At 40.5% G+C, this 22202-nt stretch overlaps 1 protein-coding gene across 2 annotated transcripts in view; it reads right to left on the bottom strand.

Moving 5' to 3' along the window:
• EMB (embigin) overlaps positions 1–22202 on the bottom strand; it is a 38388-nt gene that overhangs the window by 3532 nt on the left and 12654 nt on the right. Inside the window, exons 3-7 of one of the 2 annotated variants that reach the window (XM_032212445.1) lie at positions 19540–19605; positions 13368–13563; positions 9873–9961; positions 4116–4255; positions 3516–3798 (exon numbers count right to left, since the gene is read on the bottom strand). In XM_032212445.1, the coding sequence (XP_032068336.1) occupies positions 3516–3798; positions 4116–4255; positions 9873–9961; positions 13368–13563; positions 19540–19605 (774 nt within the window). The remainder of the gene's footprint in view (positions 1–3515; positions 3799–4115; positions 4256–9872; positions 9962–13367; positions 13564–19539; positions 19606–22202) is intronic. The other variant, XM_032212446.1, reaches the window with a different exon arrangement.

The raw sequence follows: 22202 nt of genomic DNA, 5'->3' as shown, positions 1-22202 counted from the left end.
ACCTTATAATCAATTGTATAGTTAATATAATTGATTAACATGACTGCTTACAAATTCTTTCTACGAAAGGAATCATGCCTTAGGTGGAAATATGGAAAGCACAAATTTTCAAAAATGGAATACTGCAGCTGGAAGCACATTACATGGTGTGAAATACTTTTCCCACTAATACTGCAAGATAAAAAGCTGCTGTTTCTTCCTTTAGTGTGCAGAAGACCTTTACCCATTTAATTATGAGTATAGTTAACAGCCACATTAATTTAATGTCAATACATTTCCTCTCTTAGAGTGCGACCAGGTGATTTTGCTTTGTACTTACTTAAATATTGTTACTTTCTTAAAACACTGCCAACTAATGAAATCTCTTTGTTGCATATAATAAAGAAATAATAAGATAATAAAACATAAAATAAATAATTTTGTTGAAGTGAAGGAATAAAAATAAAGCAAAAAATTAAAACTCTTGATATGTAATAATTATCCTTATAAAAATGGGGCTATGTATTGAACATCTTTTGGAAAAGTTTCAGTTCTTCCAATGTGATAAGAAGCACACATAAGCATTTGACCAAAGATATAAGAACATCATGACATCATCTCACAAATGACACAAAGCATGCAGTTCTTATGCAGGATGAAGTCATGATACCCATGGCTGGAAAAGGCCTGAAAACAGCCCGAAAAACGGACTGAAAACAGCCAAAAAGGCCTGAGATTGACTTGAAATTCAGCCTGAAAATAGCCCCAAAACCAGACTGTTTGGGGGTTTTTTCTGGGCATTTTCAGGGCTTTTTTTTTGGGGGGGGGGGGGTTCAGGCCAATTTTCAGGATGGAAAAACTGCATGAAAACAGCCCCAAAATGAACTGAAAACAGCCTGAAAAAGTGACTGTTTTTCAGCATTTTGGGGGTCATTTTTAGGATTATTTTGGCTTGAAAAATGGTTTGAAAATGGACTGAAAAATAGACTGAAAACAGCATGAAAAACAGAGTGTTTTGGGATGTTTTGGGGGACGTTTTCAGGCTGATTTGGGGGCCAATTTTGGCTGGAAAAATGTCCTGAAAATGTTCTGAAAAATGCCCTGAAGACATCCAAAAAAAACAGACTGTTTTTGGATGTTTTAAGGCTGTTTTCCCAGACAAAATCACCCTGAAATTGGCCCCCAAAATGGGCAGGGGCGGGGCCAGCCGGTGGTCTGAATTGCCTGTTTGAACTGCACAGAATAAGAACTACCAGTTCGGGTGAACTGGTCTGAACCGGCAGCAGCCCACCCTTGGGTATGTATGGAGAATAAAGTTTTCTTCTGCATTGTAATCTGCAACCAAGGCACTTTGCCTTTTCTTGGAGACCAACTGGAGGACATGAGTTCTCCCTTTCAGTGGCCACAGATATTATTTTAGGATTCGCAACATTTCTCTCCCAGTCCACCACATTCCTTTCTGATATGCAACAAAACCACCAAACGAAACTGCGCCTCAACCTCTTTGTTGAATTCAATTTTAAAACATGAAATATTTGGAGCACATACAAAACCTTTAATGTTCTTGTTCAAAAATATATAGCACCTATTTGGTATTTGGTATTTATTAGTATTTATAGGCCGCCCTTTTCCCTGAGGGGACTCAGGGCAGCTTACATAAAATGGGGAAGGAAGGTACAGACAATAGACACAAGACAGTACATAAAAGTAAAAATAGTAAACAACATTCATTCATAATTCGGGTGGGGGCAGATTATCTTTATCCCCAGGCCTGACGGGCTAGCCAGGTCTTAAGGGCTGTGCGGAAGGTCTGGACGGTGGTGAGGGTACGAATCTCCACGGGGAGATCGTTCCAAAGGGTCGGAGCTGCTACTGAAAAGGCTCTCCTCCGTGTGGTTGCCAGTTGACACTGACTGGCAGATGGTACTCGGAGGAGGCCTAATCTATGCGATCTAATTGGTCGCAGGGAGGTAATTGGCAGCACCTGTGCGATTCCACTCATCATTTAGCTTTCTACTGAATAGCAAATAAACCCAGATAGTTTGAAGTAAGCACCATTTCTTGAGAGACCGCCTTCTGCCAATTACCTCCTCGCGACCTATAAGATCCCATAGATTAGGCCTCCTCCGAGTTCCATCTGCCAGTCAGTGTCGACTGGCAACTACGCGGAGGAGAGCCTTTTCAGTAGTAGCTCCGACCCTTTGGAACGATCTCCCCGTGGAGATTCGTACCCTCACCACCCTTCAGACCTTCCGCACAGCCCTCAAGATCTGGCTATCCCGTCAGGCCTGGGGCTAAAGATTATAATCCGTCCCCACCCGAATGATGAATGTTGCTCTATTTTTTAATTATGTATGTTCTATACGTCATTGTATGTATCCCCTCCCACATAAGTTGTAAGCCGCCCTGAGTCCCCTCAGGGAAAAGGGCGGCCTATAAATAAATTTATACCAAATACCAAATACTTATACCAAATTTCCTTAGAGATGTTTTGAGAGGCAGAGGTAGTTACTTGTGTCCTGACTCTATGAATGGCTTTTCAAAAGAAGAAGAAAATCCTGTGGTAAAGCAACTCTTTGTTAGTTATAATAAAGCAAGGATGGCAGTTAAGGATTTATGGGCATAATGTATTGTTTGATGTTTTTCCTGCAAAAATTGCTGGGTGGTGGTGGAATCAGCAAACTCAGCAAAAGAATTCGCTAGCAACACATGCTAGCAATTTCACAGATGGACAAAATGAATCATTTTGCTTGCTGGCTCAAAATTGAAAATCATTTTTATGGGGAAATCGTTTTGTCCTGTGTACAATGGTAAAGTCAGGCTATATGCCCTGTCAACAACATCTGCATTATGCAGTGATACCAAAATGATAACATGCACATAACGTTGTTTTTTACACTTATGTTTTGATGCCTGGTGAATGTACCTAAACCATGCCATTTGTGTCATGGTGTAGTCACTTTTTGTTGTGTGTGTCCCTCTTGCTCCCAAGAACTATGTTCACTTTTTAAATGTATCCCTGGATCCATCACATGAAGATAAAATGCAGCCCTCGGCCAATAGAAGGTTACTTGACCCTGTGACTTTGTTTTTAAATTCTAATAATAGAAATTCTAACAGAGGAAACAAAGTTTACCTCTTGTTATGGTTTAGTGCAATCTTTCCCAACTTTGCATGCTCCATTCTGTTGGACTTGTTCCTACAATTCCTCTTACATTATGTATCCTGGCTCAAGAATTCTAGAAGTTGAGGTCCAACACAATGGGAACATATCATCACAGGCTCTGGTAGAAGACATACTGATGTTCCACATGTCATAATCATGACACAAATTATAGCTCTGCAAATTAGTTTACCTGCATAATTTGTGTGCTAACAATGATATAATGCAAGAAATTAATAAACCTCCTTTACCCAAGACCCCCCCAAGAAACTCCACTCAAACAGAAGTTTACCATTCATTGCCGTCCCATTCTTAATGCACAAAAAGTACCAAATAAAAGCATACTTGAATATGTTATTCTTTCATATCTTACCAGTATTCCCTTGTTTCTTTTTGGAGACCACTTCAAAAATAAAAACAAGCGATACTAAAACGATAACTTCAGCAGCTATTATAAGAAATGGTTTGAGAGGTACCAGATACGTCAGGACTTTGAGGGACACTTCTCCTTTGCTTTCACCTAGTGGAAATCTAGCTTTGCACCAGTAAGAACTGGTATCTAATTCAGAGAGATCAAAGATCTTCAGTTTGGTTGTGTTTGCAGGTGTCTGGATAAAGCTGTACTTCTCTGGCATCAGGGTAGAATTAATAACCACCTGACAGAAGAAAAAAGAGTGAAGAATCTTCATCATACACTCATAAGTCATTACAAATTCCAATATATATATTTAAAGCTATATAGATATTTAAATATATAAATGAAGATTCTGACCGGAAAATTATAACAGTGAAATAGACATATGAAAGGGAAATTAAAAAACAAACAATCTTTGGAAATCTATGAACATTTGATTCATAGTCTAGCTGGGGTAAGAGCGGGTCTATATTACAAAAGCATATCTTGAAAATTATCTTGAAATAATGAGGTGGGAGTGGGGGTAGGATTCCTCCCATAAATGAAACAGAATTTTACCTCTCCACTTCCATTATTTGAATACCAGATCCAAAAACTTGGGTTAACTTCGGTTTTCCCATCGCCAACATCACAAGTCAAGACCACAATGTCACCCACATAACTGATTATATTCTCAGACTTTACATAGACTTGAGGCACTAAGGGGAAAGAAAAAAGAACTGTAATGCAGTATGAGAAGAGGGCATCTTCCTTCCCCCATCCTTCCCACTTTCTATTCAGGAATGATCGAAAGCATCCTGTTGTATTGTAATCCTGTGTGGTTTTGAAGCATTACTGCTTCAGACACGAAAGCTGTGCAGACAATGGCAAGGACGGCAGAAAAGATTATTGGAAGTTTGCTTCCTTCTATCCAGGACATAGCATATAAGCGATGCTTGACCAGGGTCCACAGTATTGTCAGAGATGTTACACATCCTTTCCATGACTAGTTTTCTTTGTTACCTTCCCAGGGGAGACTTTGTGGTTTTCGAAGCAGAACAACTAGCAACTATTCTGTAATAGTTCCTGAACTTCCGGTTAACTCCTTGGGCCTCTTTTTCACCCTCCCCAGGCTCCAGATGCTTTTGGACCACTTTGATATATCCCTAGGCTTAATTTTAATGTGGTTTTATGCAAAGGGTTAATTCAGACTTCTAGCAGGAACTTTATTTCCCTGCCTGTATCCCTCTGTTTGGGACAGGGACTAAAGGCTATCAGAAGAGAAAAAAAAGGGGGATAGCAGAAAGAGATGGATGTCCCCGCTGTTTCTTGCCTACCATGTAGATCAGTGTTGGTCAGCCTTGGCAACTTTAATATGTGTTGATTCCAACTCCTAGAATTCTTCACGTAGCACGCTGCCAGGGGAATTCTGGGAATCGAAGTCTACACATCTTAAAGTCAGCAAAGTTGAGACACTCCGATCTAGAGCATCTCTGAAGGGGCACGACACTTGTCTGAAATAGATGCCTAAGGCTCTTTTGTGCAATTTCAATTGCCTCCTGAATTCCTGCAGGCAATTTTAGTAAAGTAAATTAAGTAAATTAAGTATAATTAAATGCATTTCCAATTTAAAATGATAAAATAGAAGAAGGTAGATTCAAGGCTGAAAATCAATGAATGAAGAAAAATTGGACAGAACATGGTTTTTATTCTAGGGACTGATGTTTTCGGGATCAGGATCAACCCTTCTCTCTCCCCTTCCTGTCCCTCATTCTGTGGAACAGCAACATTTTTAGGAGGGCCTTTAAAACATGGCTATTTCATCAGGAAACCATTTCTGCCTCTTCCTCTTTCTTCTGAGCAAGGGAGCTATCAAGATGTCACCCGCTTGTCTCTCCTTCCAACTCTCCTGAGTCACCTCTTGAGTCAGTACAAGTTAGAATGGAATCAGAGAAGCTATCATTGTTCTTATAACATTCTGTGGGGGTTATGGGCACATTAGCTTTGAGCTACCTATAAGCTTCTGACTCAACACTGTAGAAATAGAAGATGGGACTTTATAGGCTTTCAGAAGACTAATATGGATCTTCTTATACACAACTGATAGTTTGCTCCCTTGACACAGCTAGAATTGAGAGGAACAGAAACAAATTGTCACTTGCAGAAGTGAGAGGACTTCAATATAGTATGAGAAAAGCTGTTTCTGCAGCTACCTGAATCCACCAATTTTGTTTTGAGCCCCCAGAGATTCTCTCATATGGATTATTTCCCTTCTCTGTTGCATTTGGAGAATTTGAAAGGATTTTATAGAGAGATGTTGAAAACCCACAAAAGGTTTGGGTTTTTTTATATATCAAAACAACCATCCAAGCAGCCCAAAATAATTAGCAAACAGGCCCTGGCTGCATGAAAATTGTCCATTCTGCTCTAGATCATAAGATACAATTTTAAGGGTTAAGGTTAGAATGTTCTTCAGGATACTTTATTTTACACAAACTTCTAGCTATTGGCAGTAGGCTCAAGGTAGATTTTGTCTTCCGCACTTAATGATTTATATGGAAATAATGTCCCTGGTTACATCTGGAAATAGCTGTGATTCTAAACATCCCTGGGAATAATTAAATCACATGGAAATAACTTAACTCAAAATTAACATGATTGTTAATTGTTAATGATTGTTTCTGAGCAAACATGATTGGCTGAGGGACGTACAACAACTGAAGATGAGGTTTATGTGCAAGCTCATGTATCATTTCCTATTAAGGTAGAAATTTGCCACTGTATGTAAGAAAGGATCATGCTTGCAAGTTATGTTTCATTCCCAGTTAAATGGGGTTCTCCTACCCTGGCCTGAATATTTTCACTGTTATGCAGGTAATCAAATTTAACATGAACCAAATTTTTGTACCCAAAGCCAATAACTGTGGAAACCTAGTTTCTGCTATTTTTCTCCTTCAAAAACAATAAGCAAGCAAAAAAGAAAAAGCAGTTTTTGCAAACTTAACTGTTAAAATTCCTGACCAAAAGAAAGCAAAACAAACCAAAAACTTGAGCTTGCCAAAGTCAAGTATGCTATTTAGAACATCCTGGTTTGAGCAAATTTATTTTGCTCACACCATTACCCAGCCACAAAATATAGCAGTATGAAATATATTGCTCGTGTCTCATTGATAAGATTAGAGCTGAACAAATACAGCATGAAATAAAATGTAGTTGATCATTACCACTTTCCAGTCTCATTAACGTTCGGCTGCAGAGTGCAATATTGTTGGATTTTTTTTTATCCTAATGAAATTTTCCTTCTTAACATGCACTGTTTTATGACTCACAATAAGCAATGGAACCAATGCCTGCAGAACACATCGTCATAATTACGTGAGGATGATAGATACACAACAACCAATTACATCCTTCTTGATTTAGCACTTTTGCAGCAGTTCCACTGCCAAAACTACAGTATACACATTATCATACAGACGGGCAAATTTAAACATCCCTGATGATCAGGGTTGATCTTTAATCCTTATGTACTCAATTTTCTACTACTTAAATGTCCATGTTATCGTGCGGAAACAATTTTCTTAGTGATAGAGCTTTTCCCATCAGAATATTGCAAATGAGTTTGGAAATGTTTAGCTGTTTCTGCAAATGAGTAGGGCTCTGTAGGAAACTACTCAGATCAGAAATTCCCTTGGGGTTGTAACTACCTCAGACTTCAAGAACTAACTAAAAGAGCAGCGAAGCTGAATTCATCTGGGTGTCTGATGCAGAGTTGGTATTCAGCCAGTTCTGACAGGATCTGGAGAACTGATAATGGTACCGTATTTTTCGGAGTATAAGACGCACTAAGTTTTTGAAGAGACAAATTTAAAAAAAATTGCACTCTGCAGACCTCCCAAAAATTTTATGAAAATGGGCCCATTTTTTTTCAAAAAAAGGGTATGCATAGCCTTTAGGAAGCTTGTAGAGTGCTCCTAGGGGGTGGGAGGCAAAAATGAGTAAAAGTGACCCATTTTGCGCTCATTTTTGCCCTCCCTAACTCCCAGGAGCATTCTGGAAGCCTTCTAAAGCTCTGCATGGTCATTTTGGTGAAGGGGGCGGGGTTTCGGGAGGCCAAAAAAGCTGTATTTAGTGTATAAAACACACCCAAATTTTAACCCTCTTTTTTGAGGGAAAAGGGGTGTCTTATACTCTGAAAAATATGGTAGTTTGGAGAACCAGCAAATAGGCTGGCTCCGCCCCCGCTGCCTCCCAGCTGATCTTCTTTTGTTGCCTGAACAGGAGAATGGAGCTGGAAAGCAGGTTAGTGGGGTGGGGAGGGAATGGGGATTGCAGTAACCTTCCCCAAGGAGTGGGGAGGGAATGGAGATTTTGCAGTAACCTTCCCCTGCCACACCCACAAAGCCACGCCCACAGAACCAGTAGTAAAAAAAATTTGAATCCCACCACTGGTCTGATGCTTGATTAGGTCTTAGACTCACATTTGAACTGTACAGTGCAAAAACTCTAATCCTACAAAACATCATTTTGCACAGAGACAAGTGGAATAATCTTTCTCCCCACTGAAAGCGAATTCATTTTCAGCCCCAGCAGTGATTCTTCAAAATGCATTTGTTCAGTTTTAAAAATCAGTAGCAAGTGGCTGCTTATAAAAGGCAAGGAGTTTAATATTCCATTAATCTGCATCATCGTTCTATATTTAGTCATATCAATAATTCAGCACACTGCATCCTCAGCATTTTACAGCAGATGATACAGTATTATCAATAAAAAGGGACAATAAAAAAGCCGCAAGAAAAACTGCTGTGACATTCCATGCAGATTTGAGGAGAAGCACAAATAGTCTTAAAATGAAGAACAAAAAGAAAAGAAATTAGATTTAAAGGAACCAGTCTTGACGTGTTTTAAAATTACGTCTTAAAAGAACTTATTATTTTGATGGTATTCCTCTTTCATGTTAATAAGAAAAATATCATTTTATTTTAGTTTGATTTGCCATTGCTTCATATTTATTACAATCAACTTTTCCCCAGCTTTTTTAAAAAAATGTACATGTTGACAGCATTGAGAACTCCTGTTGTTTTTTGAGGTTTTTTTTCCATCTTTTCATTTTTAATTGGGATGGTGGAGAGCGCCAATACAGGTAGTCCTTGATTTATGACCATTAAACCCCAAATTCTTGTTGTTAAGTGAGATTTCTTAAGGTTCTTTTGCCCCATTTTTATGACCTTCCTTGCCTCAGTTGTTAAGCAAATCATTGAACTTAATACGTTAGTGTTGTGACTCAGCAGAAGTCTCCTGTGAGTCTTTTCGGGATGCAAGATTAACAATGCAGCTGGGGCTCGTTAGTGGGGTCTTCTGGTGATAAAAGGACGGATGGTGCCACGCCCTGGTTGCAGGAGTCAACGTTCATTCATTCGTTCATTGATCCTAGCTCGTGGTTTATTTGTGAGAGACACTTGGAGAAGTGATTTGCTTTCTGTAACCCTGATTCGAAGAGACACTTGGAGAAGTGCTTTGCTTTCTTTTTGTATACCTTGTTTTGCCATAAGAGAGATTTGTTTTGCATTCCGTTATCTTCAGGCAGAGACTTTATTTAGGTTTATTTTGGGCTCGCAGCCAGTTTGAGCCGAGGACTGATAAAGTGAATTCCTTTTAAGTTTGTCTGCCTGTCGTCTGTTAACGAGCGAAGGAGGGGGGACTGAACACGTTAGTAACCCTGTCGTTAAGTGAATCTGGCTTCCCCATTGACTTTGCTTGTCAGAAGGTCATAAAAGAGGATCACATGATCCTGGAACACAGCAACGGTCACAAATATGAACCAATTGCCAACCATCTGTATTTTTATCACCTGATCATGGGGATGCTGAAAAGGTCCTTACTGGGGAAAATGGTCGTATGTCACATGTTCACTGCTGTTTTAACTTTGAACAGTCACTAAATGAACTGTTGTAAGTCAAGGACTACCTATCTGACAGTCTAGGGAGATTCTCAATCATCCAGATCATGGTTATCCCAAAGGTGCTTTTTTCAAAAGGCAACTGGTCTTTCCTATTTTTTCCCCTTTGAAAACATTTTCTTTCTCCTTCCAAGAAGCTTCTTCAGTTCATGAAGCTTCAGGAGAACTAAAGAAGCTTCTTGGAGGAGACACAAAATGTTTTCAAAGGAAAAACTTTTAAAAAAAAAGAAAGTCCAGTTGCCTTTTGGAAAAAGCACCTTTGGGGCGTTAATATGGCAGAGCAGAAAACACTGGGGGGGGGGGAATACTCTGATTTCCTGATAAAAGGTGTGATTTGGGAAGAGTGAGTTTTTATAGGGTAAATTCTTGGATCTTACCTTGTAAAACAAATGTAGCTTTTATTTCTGGTGTAGTTTTATAAACACATGTGTAATTCCTCATCTGGTCATCGTTTCTGACTTTTATCCTTAAAAACAGTTAAGCAATTGATACGTAATAAACACTATTGAGCTATGAAGAAAAACAATATGAAAACAGCAATTGGAAAATATATAACAGTAATGTTCTAGATTGATAAATGGTGACATGCAAGCAGCTTGTTGAAACAGATACGAATTTATAATAGCTGAAATATTAGGAATATCCAAATGGATCATCACAGTTCAGATAACTACGGATGGAAAGGACCTCAGTCATCCTCTAATCCAGGGGTGTCTAACTCAAGGCCTGCGGGCAGGATCCAGGCCTAGTGTGCTTATATCTGGCCCAAGGGGTCACCCTGGAAACAGCTAAAGACTAGCCCATGGTGACTCTGCCAACAAAAATTGACCTCTCCCCCACCCCCGAGCTCAGTTTTCAATGGAAGAAGGCTAGCAAAACAAACTAAAAACAAATCAGAAGGAGAAATGTTTCCCCTTTTGCATTTGAGCATGCAAGAAAGGACAGGAAAGGAGAAAGGGAAAAAGGAAAGGCAAAGAAAAAGAAGGAAAGATTGGAAGAGAGCAAGGAAGGAAAAATAAGAAAGAGGGGAAGGAAGAAGAAAAGAGAAGGAAGAGGAAAGGAAAAAGAAGAAAAGGAAGGAAGGAGGGAGGAAGGGAGGAGGGAGGGAGGGAGGGAGGGAGGAAGTTATAATGAAAGTGAGGGAGGGTCTGATGGAAGTCCTGCCTTAGGACTTGGCTACCATAGGTGCCCCCAACATGAGTGACATAAAGCAGGCCACGCCCATCCTGGCCATGCCCCACCCACCAAGGTCAAACAGAACCCTGATGCCATTCTCAATGAAACTGAGTTTGACACTGCTCTAATCCAACCACAACCCCTTGCAGCAATTCAGTACTATGCAAGTAGTCCTCAACTTAAGACCAGAATTGAGCCCAAAATTTCAGTTGCTAAATGAAACAGTTGTTAAGTGAGTTTTGCCACTTTTAATAACTTTTCTTCCCCTAGTTATTAAAGGGAATCACTGCAGTTGTTAAGTAAATGGCTGTTAAGTGGATCTGGCTTCCCTATTGACTTTGCTTGTCTGAAGGTCGCAAAAGTGGATCACAGGGACCCTAGAACACTGCAACCGTCATAAATACATGCCAGTTGCCAAGCATCCAAATTTTGATCATGTGACCCTGGGGATGCGGCAAAGTGTGAAAAACCATTATAAGTCACTTTTTTTCAGTGCCGAAAATGAACTTCGAACAGTTACTAAATGAATGGTAAGTCGAGAATTACCTATAGTATCCCCAACTAATGGTCATCCTACCTCTATTGAAACACTTCCAGCAAACAAGATTAAGATTGGGTCCCTACCCAAGGCAGCCTATCCCATTATTGAAAGGATGCTGCTCTTTAGAAAATGTTTCCTGCTCCCCATCCAAAATCTCTTCCCTTGTAATTTAATCATCCCACAGCTCGGCTTCTCTTGTGGAACAATTCTGTTCCAAACTCTACGCAACAGCTCTTCATATAAAGCCAGCTACTGGGTTAAGTACAAGTTCCATTCTTAACTCAGTTTTGTTTGAGCTTGTTCTTACAAATAGGCTCCCCGTTACTCAAAATGGTGGATAGTGTTCTCTTTCCTCAAGCTGATGAATCACTAAAAACCGTGCAATGTTTTTCTGCACTTCTGAAAACCATTGGAAGGTTGTGTATTTAAGAAGTGTAATTTCAACAGTTCATAAATCACTCTCTGGCTTGTTGGTTTAAGGAAGGATAATGCCCTCTGCCATTTTTTTTTAGTAAAAGGCAACCTGTTGAACATTCTTAATCCAGAAACTGCCTGAACTTGAAGGGCATCATTCCACAATAAACCCAATATCTCCAACCATATTTTCTTTTTCTTTTTTCTTTCAAGCCCTTTATTGTGTTTGGCTTCTCTGGGATGATCAGTCTCCTGCCTCAGTCAAGTAATTAGAAAGAAACATGAACTCCTCAACCTATAGTCTCAAGTTGCTTGCAGTTCTTAAAATGCTTGGCTGAAGTACTAAGCACCTTCCCAAAGTTATCAAATTACCAGTTTTAATGTAGCAAGCAGAAAAAAAGTAAATCCAACTGTGAACAATTCTTTCCATCAGAATAGAGCTGGAAGGGACTTTGGACGTCTTCTAGTCCAACTTCCTGCTCAAGCAGAGATCCTATACCATTTCAGGCAAGTGGACGCCCAGATTTTTCTTAAAAATCTCCAGTGATGGAGCACTCAGGCAAGCTGTTAATTGGTTAATTGTTCTCACTGTTAGGAAGTTTCTCCTTAATTCCAGATTGCTTCTCTCCTTGATTAGTTTCCATCCACTGCTTCTTGTCTTGCCTTCTGGTGTTTTGGAAAATAAATTGACCCACTCTTCTTTGTGGCAGCCCCTCAAATAGTAATAGCACTTAGCAATAGCAGTTAGACTTATATACCACTTCACAGTACTTTATTGCCCCCCAACAATCTGTGTCCTCAGTTTATCCACCTCCAAAGGATGGGAGAATGAGTCAACCATAAGCCTGGTGAGATGCGATCTGTGAAATTGCAGGCAGCCAGCAGGCAGCAGAAGGAGCCTGCAATACTGCACTCAAACCACTGCGCCACCGCGGCTCATGCCAATATTGGGACACTGTTATCATGTCACCCCTAGTCCTTCCTTTCTTCAGACTTGCCATACCACCCATAAAGCCCTTCATGGTAGTGGATCTGGATACTTGAGAGACCGCCTCCTGCCAATTACCTCCTCGCGACCCATTAGATCACATAGATTAGGCCTCCTCCGAGTTCCATCTGCCAGTCAGTGTCGACTGGCAACTACGCGGAGGAGAGCCTTCTCGGTAGTAGCTCCGACCCTTTGGAACGATCTCCCCGTGGAGATTCGTACCCTCACCACCCTCCAGACCTTCCACACAGCCCTTAAAATCTGGCTATCCCGTCAGGCCTGGGGTTAAAGAATGTAACTCACCCCCACCCGAATGGTATGAATGTTGTGCTCTATTTTTAATTATGTATTGCTCTTATGTGTTATTGTTTGTATCCCCCTCCCCATGAGTTGTAAGCCGCCCTGAGTCCCCCCAGGGAAAAGGGCGGCCTATAAATAAATTTTCAAATACTCAAATACTCAAATTTCTGCTGTTCTTCATATGTTTTTGTCTCCAGTCTTTAGTCCCCAATCATCTTAGTTGCTCTTTTCTGCACTTTTTCCAAAGTCACAACATTTATTTATTTTTTTATAATGTGGTGACCAAAACTACATGCGATATTCCAGGTGTGGTTTCACTAAGGATTTATAAAGTGGTTCTACAGGACAGTCTTTTAGCCACTGCAGGTGCCCCTCCTAGAGTGCCCCTCCCTACTAAAAGATTGTTCCTCTCTACTTTAAACTATGTCAGCATGTAACATAAAAGCCACTTACGTATATCGAGTGCACCATTTGGAGTGAGTTTCATTCCTCCTGATGGTCTCCGGGTTGAAAGTTGCATTTTGTGAGTTCCAAACAGTCTCCATTTTTGCCGTGTTTGTGCTGTTGCTGATGACCAAACTACACATTAGTTCAAGTTCAGCTGGACTGTGTAATGTGATACTTTTTGTCTGAGAAACTTTGGGAAATCCTATGGAAACAGTTAGGAGATAACACTTCCCCGATTAAAAGAAAAGATTTTTTTTTTAAAAAGAGTGTATTGCTCAAAGAACTTTTTGATCAACTATGAGCTTCAAAACAATGAGCACATTCAGATGAATTTGGCAATTTAAAACTTCAGTTTTCTAAAATATTGCAGTCCCACATGCCACACTTATGTCAAACTTTGTTTCAAATAATCTAGAACAGGGGTGTCAAACTTGTGTCATCACGCCGTCGCCATGTGACATATCGGGACTTTTCCCCCCTTTGCTAAACTGGGTGGAGGCAGAACCAGTATTTGACACAACCAGCCCACAGGCTGCGAGTTTGATACTCTTGCTCTAGAAGAAGTTGAATTTTAGACAAGGCTCCTAGAAAGGCCTTAGTAAGACTATGTCAGGAGAATATTGTACATCTAACATTTCATTCATAAAACAATTATCTTGGCTGTTTGATAACCCCTTGATCTCTAACTATATGCACTATTATGCTACCTTTTAGCCTGTGCTTAACAGTGGACATAACCCATGCTGTCATCAGAATCCTGATGCACCAGAATTTGCTATTGACTTTGAATTTGGAAGCCTGCCACAACTCAAGGAGAAGCAGCTCGAGATGAATCCAATCTCATTCTTATCCCCTAATACCCAAACTTAGAAGAACACCAAAAATAACAATGTAGCTAATTTTCCAAAATGAATGACAGCTGGAAAAAAATCTAATTGTTCACTGATTAATTTTTAAAGATACAATTACTTTCAGAAATTCAAAATCTTGTAATTATTGCTTTTGTTTGAGAAAGAAAACAACCAATCTCAGAAAGCAAAAAGGACCCCACAGTTCAACCCTGAGCTACAAACATTCATTTCTATTAGTTTAGATAATTTACTAAAATGAATAGGACTCTGGTTGAACCACAGATCTTTTACACTTGGAATACACCCTGACAGTCAGGTGCAAGGGATGAATGATGCACATTATGAACTCACTGCTCAAATTAAATCAAATTACATAATTTGCATAATTTGTATGATAACGGCTAATGACATGCATGACATTATAGCAATAGCAATAGCAGTTAGACTTATATACCGCTTCATAGGGCTTTCAGCCCTCTCTAAGCAGTTTACAGAGTCAGCATATTGCCTCCAACAACAATCCGGGTCCCCATTTTACCCACCTCGGAAGGATGGAAGGCTGAGTCAACCCTGAGCCGGTGAGATTTGAACAGCCAAACTGCAGAACTGCAGTCAGCTGAAGTAGCTTGCAGTGCTGCATTTAACCACTGCGCCACCTCAGCTCATCAGTGTCTATCCTATGGTCTACATGTCCATCACCAGCAAAGCACAACTTTATACACAGCCATCTCTTTCCCATCACTGAACAGAAAATGATGGCAACCTTTAGGGGAGAGAATTCTCTTATAACATAAATCAGGAGTTCACGCATTGGTGGGATATGTCAAAATAGTGCTGGAAAATGAGTACGGTGAAGCAATCAGAAATGGGATCAGGGGTGGTATTCTGCTGGTTCGCCCCAGTTTGGGTGAACTGATAGTGGTGATGGTAGGAGGCTCCGCCTACCCACCCAGACATCATCATGGAGGCTCTGAGCATGCGCAGAAGGGCCGGGCACAAGCTCCCGGTTCTGAACCAGTAGCAAAAATAGAAGGATTTCATGCCTGAATGGGATGCTGCTGAAATAGAATACATGGAAAGCAAAAAGGCTGTAATGGAGTCTATGAAGACAATAGGAAAGATTAGATTCTGACAATGGAGTCCAAGAAGGCAGAACTGGGGGATATACCATATAAAGGAAAGGAGAAGACAGGGAAGGAGATCTTGATTATGCTAAGAAAACTAATTCCGAGAATCACTGTAAGATTGCATTGATGTAATGGCTAGGTGAGACTTACCAATAAAATCAACCATAGAATAGTAGCAGTCAGTATGGTTCTGATCCACAAAAGAGCTACTGGGAAGCTGTAACTTAGAGCCTTGATGATTAAACTGGTGTGAGCAATGTGAGGTTAATCTTCTTTTGCTACTTTGGGCTTTGCTAAATCCTTATAACGTGAAAAACAAAGGCTGAGTAGGAAGCATTTCAAAACTGAAAACATTCTCTTCCAAGTTCAAAAGCAGATACCTCAATCAGGGCGTTGGCCTCAAATGACTTCCAACTTAAACAGTGTTCTTAGCATCAGGCAAATTCAAGATGATTTCAATTCAAGATGATTGGAATTCAAGACACTATGCTAAATCCCATCCATATCTACATCTTTCGCTATATCTATATAAGAGTGTCAAACTCAATTTCATTGGGGGCCACATCAGGGATGTGTTTGACCTGGGGTGCTGTGGGGGGGGGGCATGGCCAACTTGACGTCACTTGTATCGGGGGCACCTGTGGTGGCCTGAGTGCTCGGCCAGCGAAATGGGCTCCTGAGCTCCATTTCCAAATGCAATGGCCTCCTGCAACCCTCTGCCAGCGAAAACGAAGCTCAGGAGGGCTGCACGCGGTCCTTGCAAATTCCATTTCCGCTGCGACGGCCTCCTGCAACTTTCTGCCAGTGAAAACAGAAGTTGCGAGGGCTGTATGCGGTCTTCCCAAGTTTCATTTTCACTGACAGAGGCACTGTGGGCCAGTCCCTCATTGTTTCCAGAGTGGCCCCATAGGCCAGATCTAAGCACCAGCAGGCCAGATTCGGCCCGCCGGCCTTGAGTTTGATGCTCCTGATCTATATCATCTCTATATGCATACATATATGCATAGGTATTTGTATAGGTATATGTATACATATACATCTATACCTAGACCCATATACATATCTATATCTTTAGCTATATCTATATCTTTAGCTATATGTCTGTTGTTCAGGACAACACAGAGGATGTGGGTCTGTGCATTTCTGAAATCTAACAGAAAAGTATATAAAAAAACAGGGTTCTTGCTCAGAAAAGTTATGCTTTTTTAAATATACTGTATTTTTCGGACTATAAGATGCTCCAAAGTATAAGATATACCTAGCTTTTGGGGAGGAGAAGAAGGAGGAAAAGTCTACCTCCCAGCAATTTGGCTCCTTGAGGCAAACAGCAAACAGCTTGGTCAGCTTCAGCACAGCCTGATTTAGCACAAGCAGCTGATTGGCAGTTGGATTTGCCTCCTGGAATACCTACTATCAGCTGTTCCAGGCTGCGGGAATTGCCACCATCCATCGGTGCTGTCGCTGCCCATTGCCGCTCCCACCTATCACTGCCCCTACATGCCCCATTTTTGGCCTCTGTGCATCCCATTTTCAGCCTCCATGCACCCCATTTTCAGCCGGTTCCAGGTGGAAGAAATCGCTGCTGCAGCCACGTATCCCTGCCATCTGGAACAGGCCAAAAACGGGAGACACAGAGGCCAAAAATGGGGCACATGGAGGCTGAAAATGGGATCTGTTTGGAGGCGGTGATGGGCAGCAGCAATCCCCACAGCCTGGAACAGCTGATAGTAAGTATTCCAGGAGGCCAATCCAATTGCCAATCAACTGCTCATGTTAAATCAGGCTGTGCTGAAGCTGACCATGCTGTTTGCTGCAAGGAGGCAAAGGCTGGTGGGTGGGGGCTGGTGGGTAGGGGTCAGCGGGTGGGTGGAGCTTTGGCAATATTCTCAGTATAAGACACACACACATTTCCACCCACTTTTTTGAGGGGGAGTGCATTTATACTCCAGAAAATATGGTAAATCTTTTCCCTAAAAATAAATTATCCTGGCTACATGATTACCAAGGCGAGGCAGGTCTTGGGGCATGGGTAGCCTGGATGTAGCAGTCCTGAGGTAACTCCTTTGCCTCATGGTGGCAGTAGTATGCCACGCGGCCTCCTGCCTCATCATGAGCAAGCAGAAGTGGGCCTCCCATACATTGGGGGGACATCCCTGAAAATAAGCCCTAGTGGTTATTTTGGAGCCCAAAAGAAAATAAAACCTGATCTTATTTTCGGGCAAACACAACATTTAGTTGTAGTCCTTCAATAAAAATATGTGACCTATGATGCCATTTTTGAGGCTGAGGCAATTCGATTAATTTTGACGCGTTTTGCAAAATTTTATTATTTGTGAATCTTTTTTAACTCTTTGTAATTTGATTGTTGCTAATCTCTTTGGCTTTTCTTTATAGGGAAAGAGGAAAAATAGTTTCTATTAATCAGATATTTTCCATACAGGTCATCCTTTTGGCCTGTGCAATTTGCTTACAAATATTCAATCTGAGAAACAGGAGAGTGAAATTCCTTTTGAATCTGCCTTGACAAAAAAGGGGAACTTAACAGAGTTAACAAAGAGATACTGAGCATATTGAACTGACTGAGAAAATCAAAGCAGCTTAAAGTTCTTATGAATACAGTTTCCATATGGGAGGACAGAATTCCAGATAACCTCAAGGTGAAAGCAAATATAAGGAAAACTCTAAATCATGGTGCCATCTTGTGGCTATCTGGATTTTTGCAGTCCAAAATCTGGATCAGGAGATTTAATATAAAATAAAAGGACTGCCACTTTTTGGTAGCCACACTATTGTATGAGAAGAACTGGCTGACCTGGAAGGCAGGGTTAAATATGTCATCAGTTTAGAGTTATTACATTGCCACAAGGGACCTACTAAGTCCAGCCTCCTCATGAATTCTGTTGACCCTTATGTAGCATCAAGTTACCTTTAATCATTAGTTGACTATATTCTTGTACTAGTTAGTAATAGCAATGATAAACTCTCCTGTGCTTTGAACTCCATAAATGCTCCTGGTTATTTGCAACTGATTATATTACACAGCTTCAATTTGTGGGCAAAATTTAAACTTACAACCATGAAATGGAATGTTGCATGCTGATTTGACCACCTCTTGTGTAAAAACAACAACTGACAGCCTACAGAATGAAATGCTTATCCTTACATAGAAACAGTTTTTTCCTCATCAATTTCTGCCCAAGCTTTCAGCTAGTTAAACAAATTGAATAAAGCACTCTTATTAAATTACCTCAATTTTACTGATTCAACAATATAATAACTAGACATCCTATGACCCATTGGGTCATCATTTCAGAGATATGTCTTTACCTATACAAAGAAATAAAAGGACAAAGGATAGACAAAAAAAGCAATGGAAGTGGGGTGACTTCAGGCTTCCTACTGGCTTCCCCAGTTGCCTTGTGGGAGCATCAGAGACCTCCCTCCCTCCTTCCTTGAATTCCTGCCAACTTCCACATTTACTTTGCTTTGCAAGGAGAAGTCAACAATGTAGCCAGCAGGAGAAAACTGGCTGTTGCAGGATAGACAAAATGAGGGAAGAAGCGAAGGGGTGCGAGTCAGGGATGGTATGTGGAAATATGAGAGAGGTCCAACATGAGTTGGGAAGAGTGAGTGGGAGGGTGGTGTAGGTCAGGTAGGATGGGAGGTGCTGCATAGGTCAGGTCAAGCCCATGGATGGGTAATGCAGGTCAGGGGAGGGACACCTGAGATGGACAAGATTGGGGGAGTATATGGGAGGGATGGCATAGGCCAGAAGGCACAAGGCTTCCTTCCACCCTATTTTTCCCTCCCTCCCTTCAGTCCTTGCAGGTACGTGGCTCCTGCTGTTGGGTGAAGGAGGAAGAGAGAGATTGTGAGATTGGCTGGGGAACTGTCACAGAAAGTTGAAAATGAAGATCATGTGACTACAGCAGAAGCCCAAGAGCACAACTGCAGCCAGTAGCACTGAAGTACCCACAACTTTTCCAAATTTCATTCCCCCAGGCTATAGACCCCAGATTTTGGACACTTTCTATAAGTTAGCCCATTTGAGTACCTAAGTTCAAAAATTGTTCCCTTCTGAGGCAGGGTTTCACCCAGGTAAAGGTTATGACAACGTAATTGTAATCTTTAGTAGTATATAGGTTAGTATACATCTCTCTTATCAGTCAATATTCAAATTAAAGATTAAGAAAAACATACCCTCTATGATAATGGTCTCATTCAAGAAAGGGAGCTTCTCAGTTGCCATGGTGGAAGAAGGACCTGCTTTAAAAAAAAGTTACCAGATTTATTTCAAACGTCACTGAAGACAGATCATGCTCACCAGGTTCATATAAAAAGCTTCTCCATATTTCTCTTAAATTAGTCCATGCTATGATTTCCTTATATTATGTGTTGTCCTCTACTCAAGACTATTGCTAATGGAGGTTAGGATTCACACATAATATTAAACTATTACAAAGGACCTCCAGTTTTGTTGCTTAAATGCTAATAATTCATTCTGAGATAGCTCTCGCTCTCCCTCCCTCCCTCCCCCCCCCCTCTCTCTCTGTGTCTATCTATCTATTTATCTTTTCTAATAATTCTAATAAGTCCTCCTCAAAAAAATATTCCTTGGAAATAAGCAACAATCTAATTACAGGTGAAACATTGATTTAATATAACAATATAATGGGGAGAGGGGGGAGAATCGGTTAAATCTAAAAGTCTACTGTTTAATTTTCATCATTTATATCTATGTACATCATTTGTAGACTTACATTAATTGATGTAAATAGCATAGCCTCAATTTCGTAGGCAAACCTTCTATTTAACAGATATTAGGCCATTGAAACGTACCTGTTGTATGTGAAGTCTGCTAAATTAAAGCCCAATAAACTGAGCATTTATCATACATAAATGATAAATGCTTTTTTCATTCATCAGGATATTTACAATCTTTCACTACAAGCTATTTTTCCTTCCATAAACTGTAGAACACACCATATCATCAAATAATAATAATTGCAACAATCACAGCAACAATAATATATTAAACATGTATGTCCCTTGATTTTAAATGACTCTAGGCAGTTCGCAACAATCAAATCAACAATCAAATTATAATCAAATTAATGAAAGATAAAAATTGGTAATCACAATGAAATAAGTAGAATGGAATCAAGATGATCCCCCATTCAAACCTATCCAATCTCCAGACACTGGGACATTATTAACAATCTCACTTGACTGACGAAGGGTCAAAAGATATAATTGAGTATCATCAGCATCCTAAGGAATCTGAACCCTAAACCAGCAGATGGCCTCACCAGATGACCTCACCCAACAGTTTCATGTAGATGTTGAAAAGCAGGAGGGAGAAAGTAGAACCCTGTAGAACTTCACATAAGAGGGGCCTAGGAATTGATCTCTTTCTCCCCTCAACCATTGTCAACTGGAACTAACTTCAGAAAAGAGAACTTCCATAAAACAGTAAACACAAATCATGGAGCCAGCTAAGAAGGATTCCATGGTTGACAGTACTTAAAATTGCTGAGAAACTAAGGAACCCAAAAATGGCTGCACCACTGCCATCCTGACTTAGATCATCAACAACCAAGGATGTCTCAATCTCCACCTGAAACCCAAGTGATGCACAAGGGGCATGGCAAGGTTCAGAGTCTGTGGGGGAGTGTTAAGAGGCAATGAGGCAAGGATGGTGTGCACAAGTGCAGATCAAGGAGAATGCATGGTGTGCATAGGGTTGTAGCACATGTCAGAGAATGTGCACAACTGACCAGTGTAAGTGGAGACGAGCTGGGGGAGGATAAGAGGGTGAGGGAGGCTTACTACAGTAATTTGCAACCTTCTCTGTTGGCTTTCCCATTGACTTTCTGGGGAAGCCGACAGGTGAAGGTTACAAAGGTTGATTACATGATTGTAGGCACTGCAAACCTAATGCTCAGGCATTGTGAATGAACCTGTGACCTTAGGGTTACAGAGAAAGCCAGAAATCCAAGGATGGGTCATAACCACCATTTGGTCAAAGTCATTGTAATGTCAATCCTCACTACGGATTCTTTAGCAGATTTATTGGCATCTAGACTAGGGTATGGAGAGTATAGGGAATGACTATGATGGACAAAAGGAAGACTCACTACTACAGCAACCATCATACAAGTGCAGCTTGAGCATATTTCAAGAAACCTCTTTGAATAAAAACTTCATAGAGGACCGCCCCCACTCCAGTTCATGCCATGATAAAGTGAAGGAGCAGAGGGAAGCACATTGACTTGTAAGATAATACTGCCACAGATATTACAATAAAAGTAGTCTTGACCTATATATGTATTCTTAGTTGGTTCTACCTTATTGGGCTGATTCTGGAAATGCCATCTACATGGACCTCATGTTAAATCTTGGGGGTGGGCTTCCTCCTTTGGAGCAACTTGCTCCCAGTTATTCAAGCTCTGCCAACCTTGCTAAATTTTTGAAGGACTGTAAAAATGAGGTTCTTCGATAGATATTTTGAGATGAATTATCATGCTATCCCCACTTCCCAGGCAGTGCATCCACTGGTTGTGATTACTGTTAATTGTTAAGTAACAATTTAATTGTTAACTGGTTGTTAATTGTACTACTTGATTGTTGTTTTTATATTGTTCTTTATGGATTATTGTAAGGCCTTTAGAATCTGTAGAAATGAAACAGTATATAAATTAGAGCGAGTTTCTCCCACCTTGAGCGTACACCACTGAAAATAGGAATACCCTTATTTAGGAGCAATAATAGCATTAGTTTTTTTAAAAAGTTTCAACAAGCCTTCTGATTCTGCAGAAGTTGGACTCCTTTTAGTAACACATTGTCTATGCTATTTGGATAGC

The sequence above is a fragment of the Thamnophis elegans genome, chromosome 3 (assembly GCF_009769535.1).
Source record: "Thamnophis elegans isolate rThaEle1 chromosome 3, rThaEle1.pri, whole genome shotgun sequence".
In the NCBI taxonomy this organism is placed as follows: domain Eukaryota; kingdom Metazoa; phylum Chordata; class Lepidosauria; order Squamata; family Colubridae; genus Thamnophis; species Thamnophis elegans.
The sequence above is the reverse complement of the archived record's forward strand: the minus strand, read 5'-3'. Positions and strand labels throughout refer to the sequence as shown.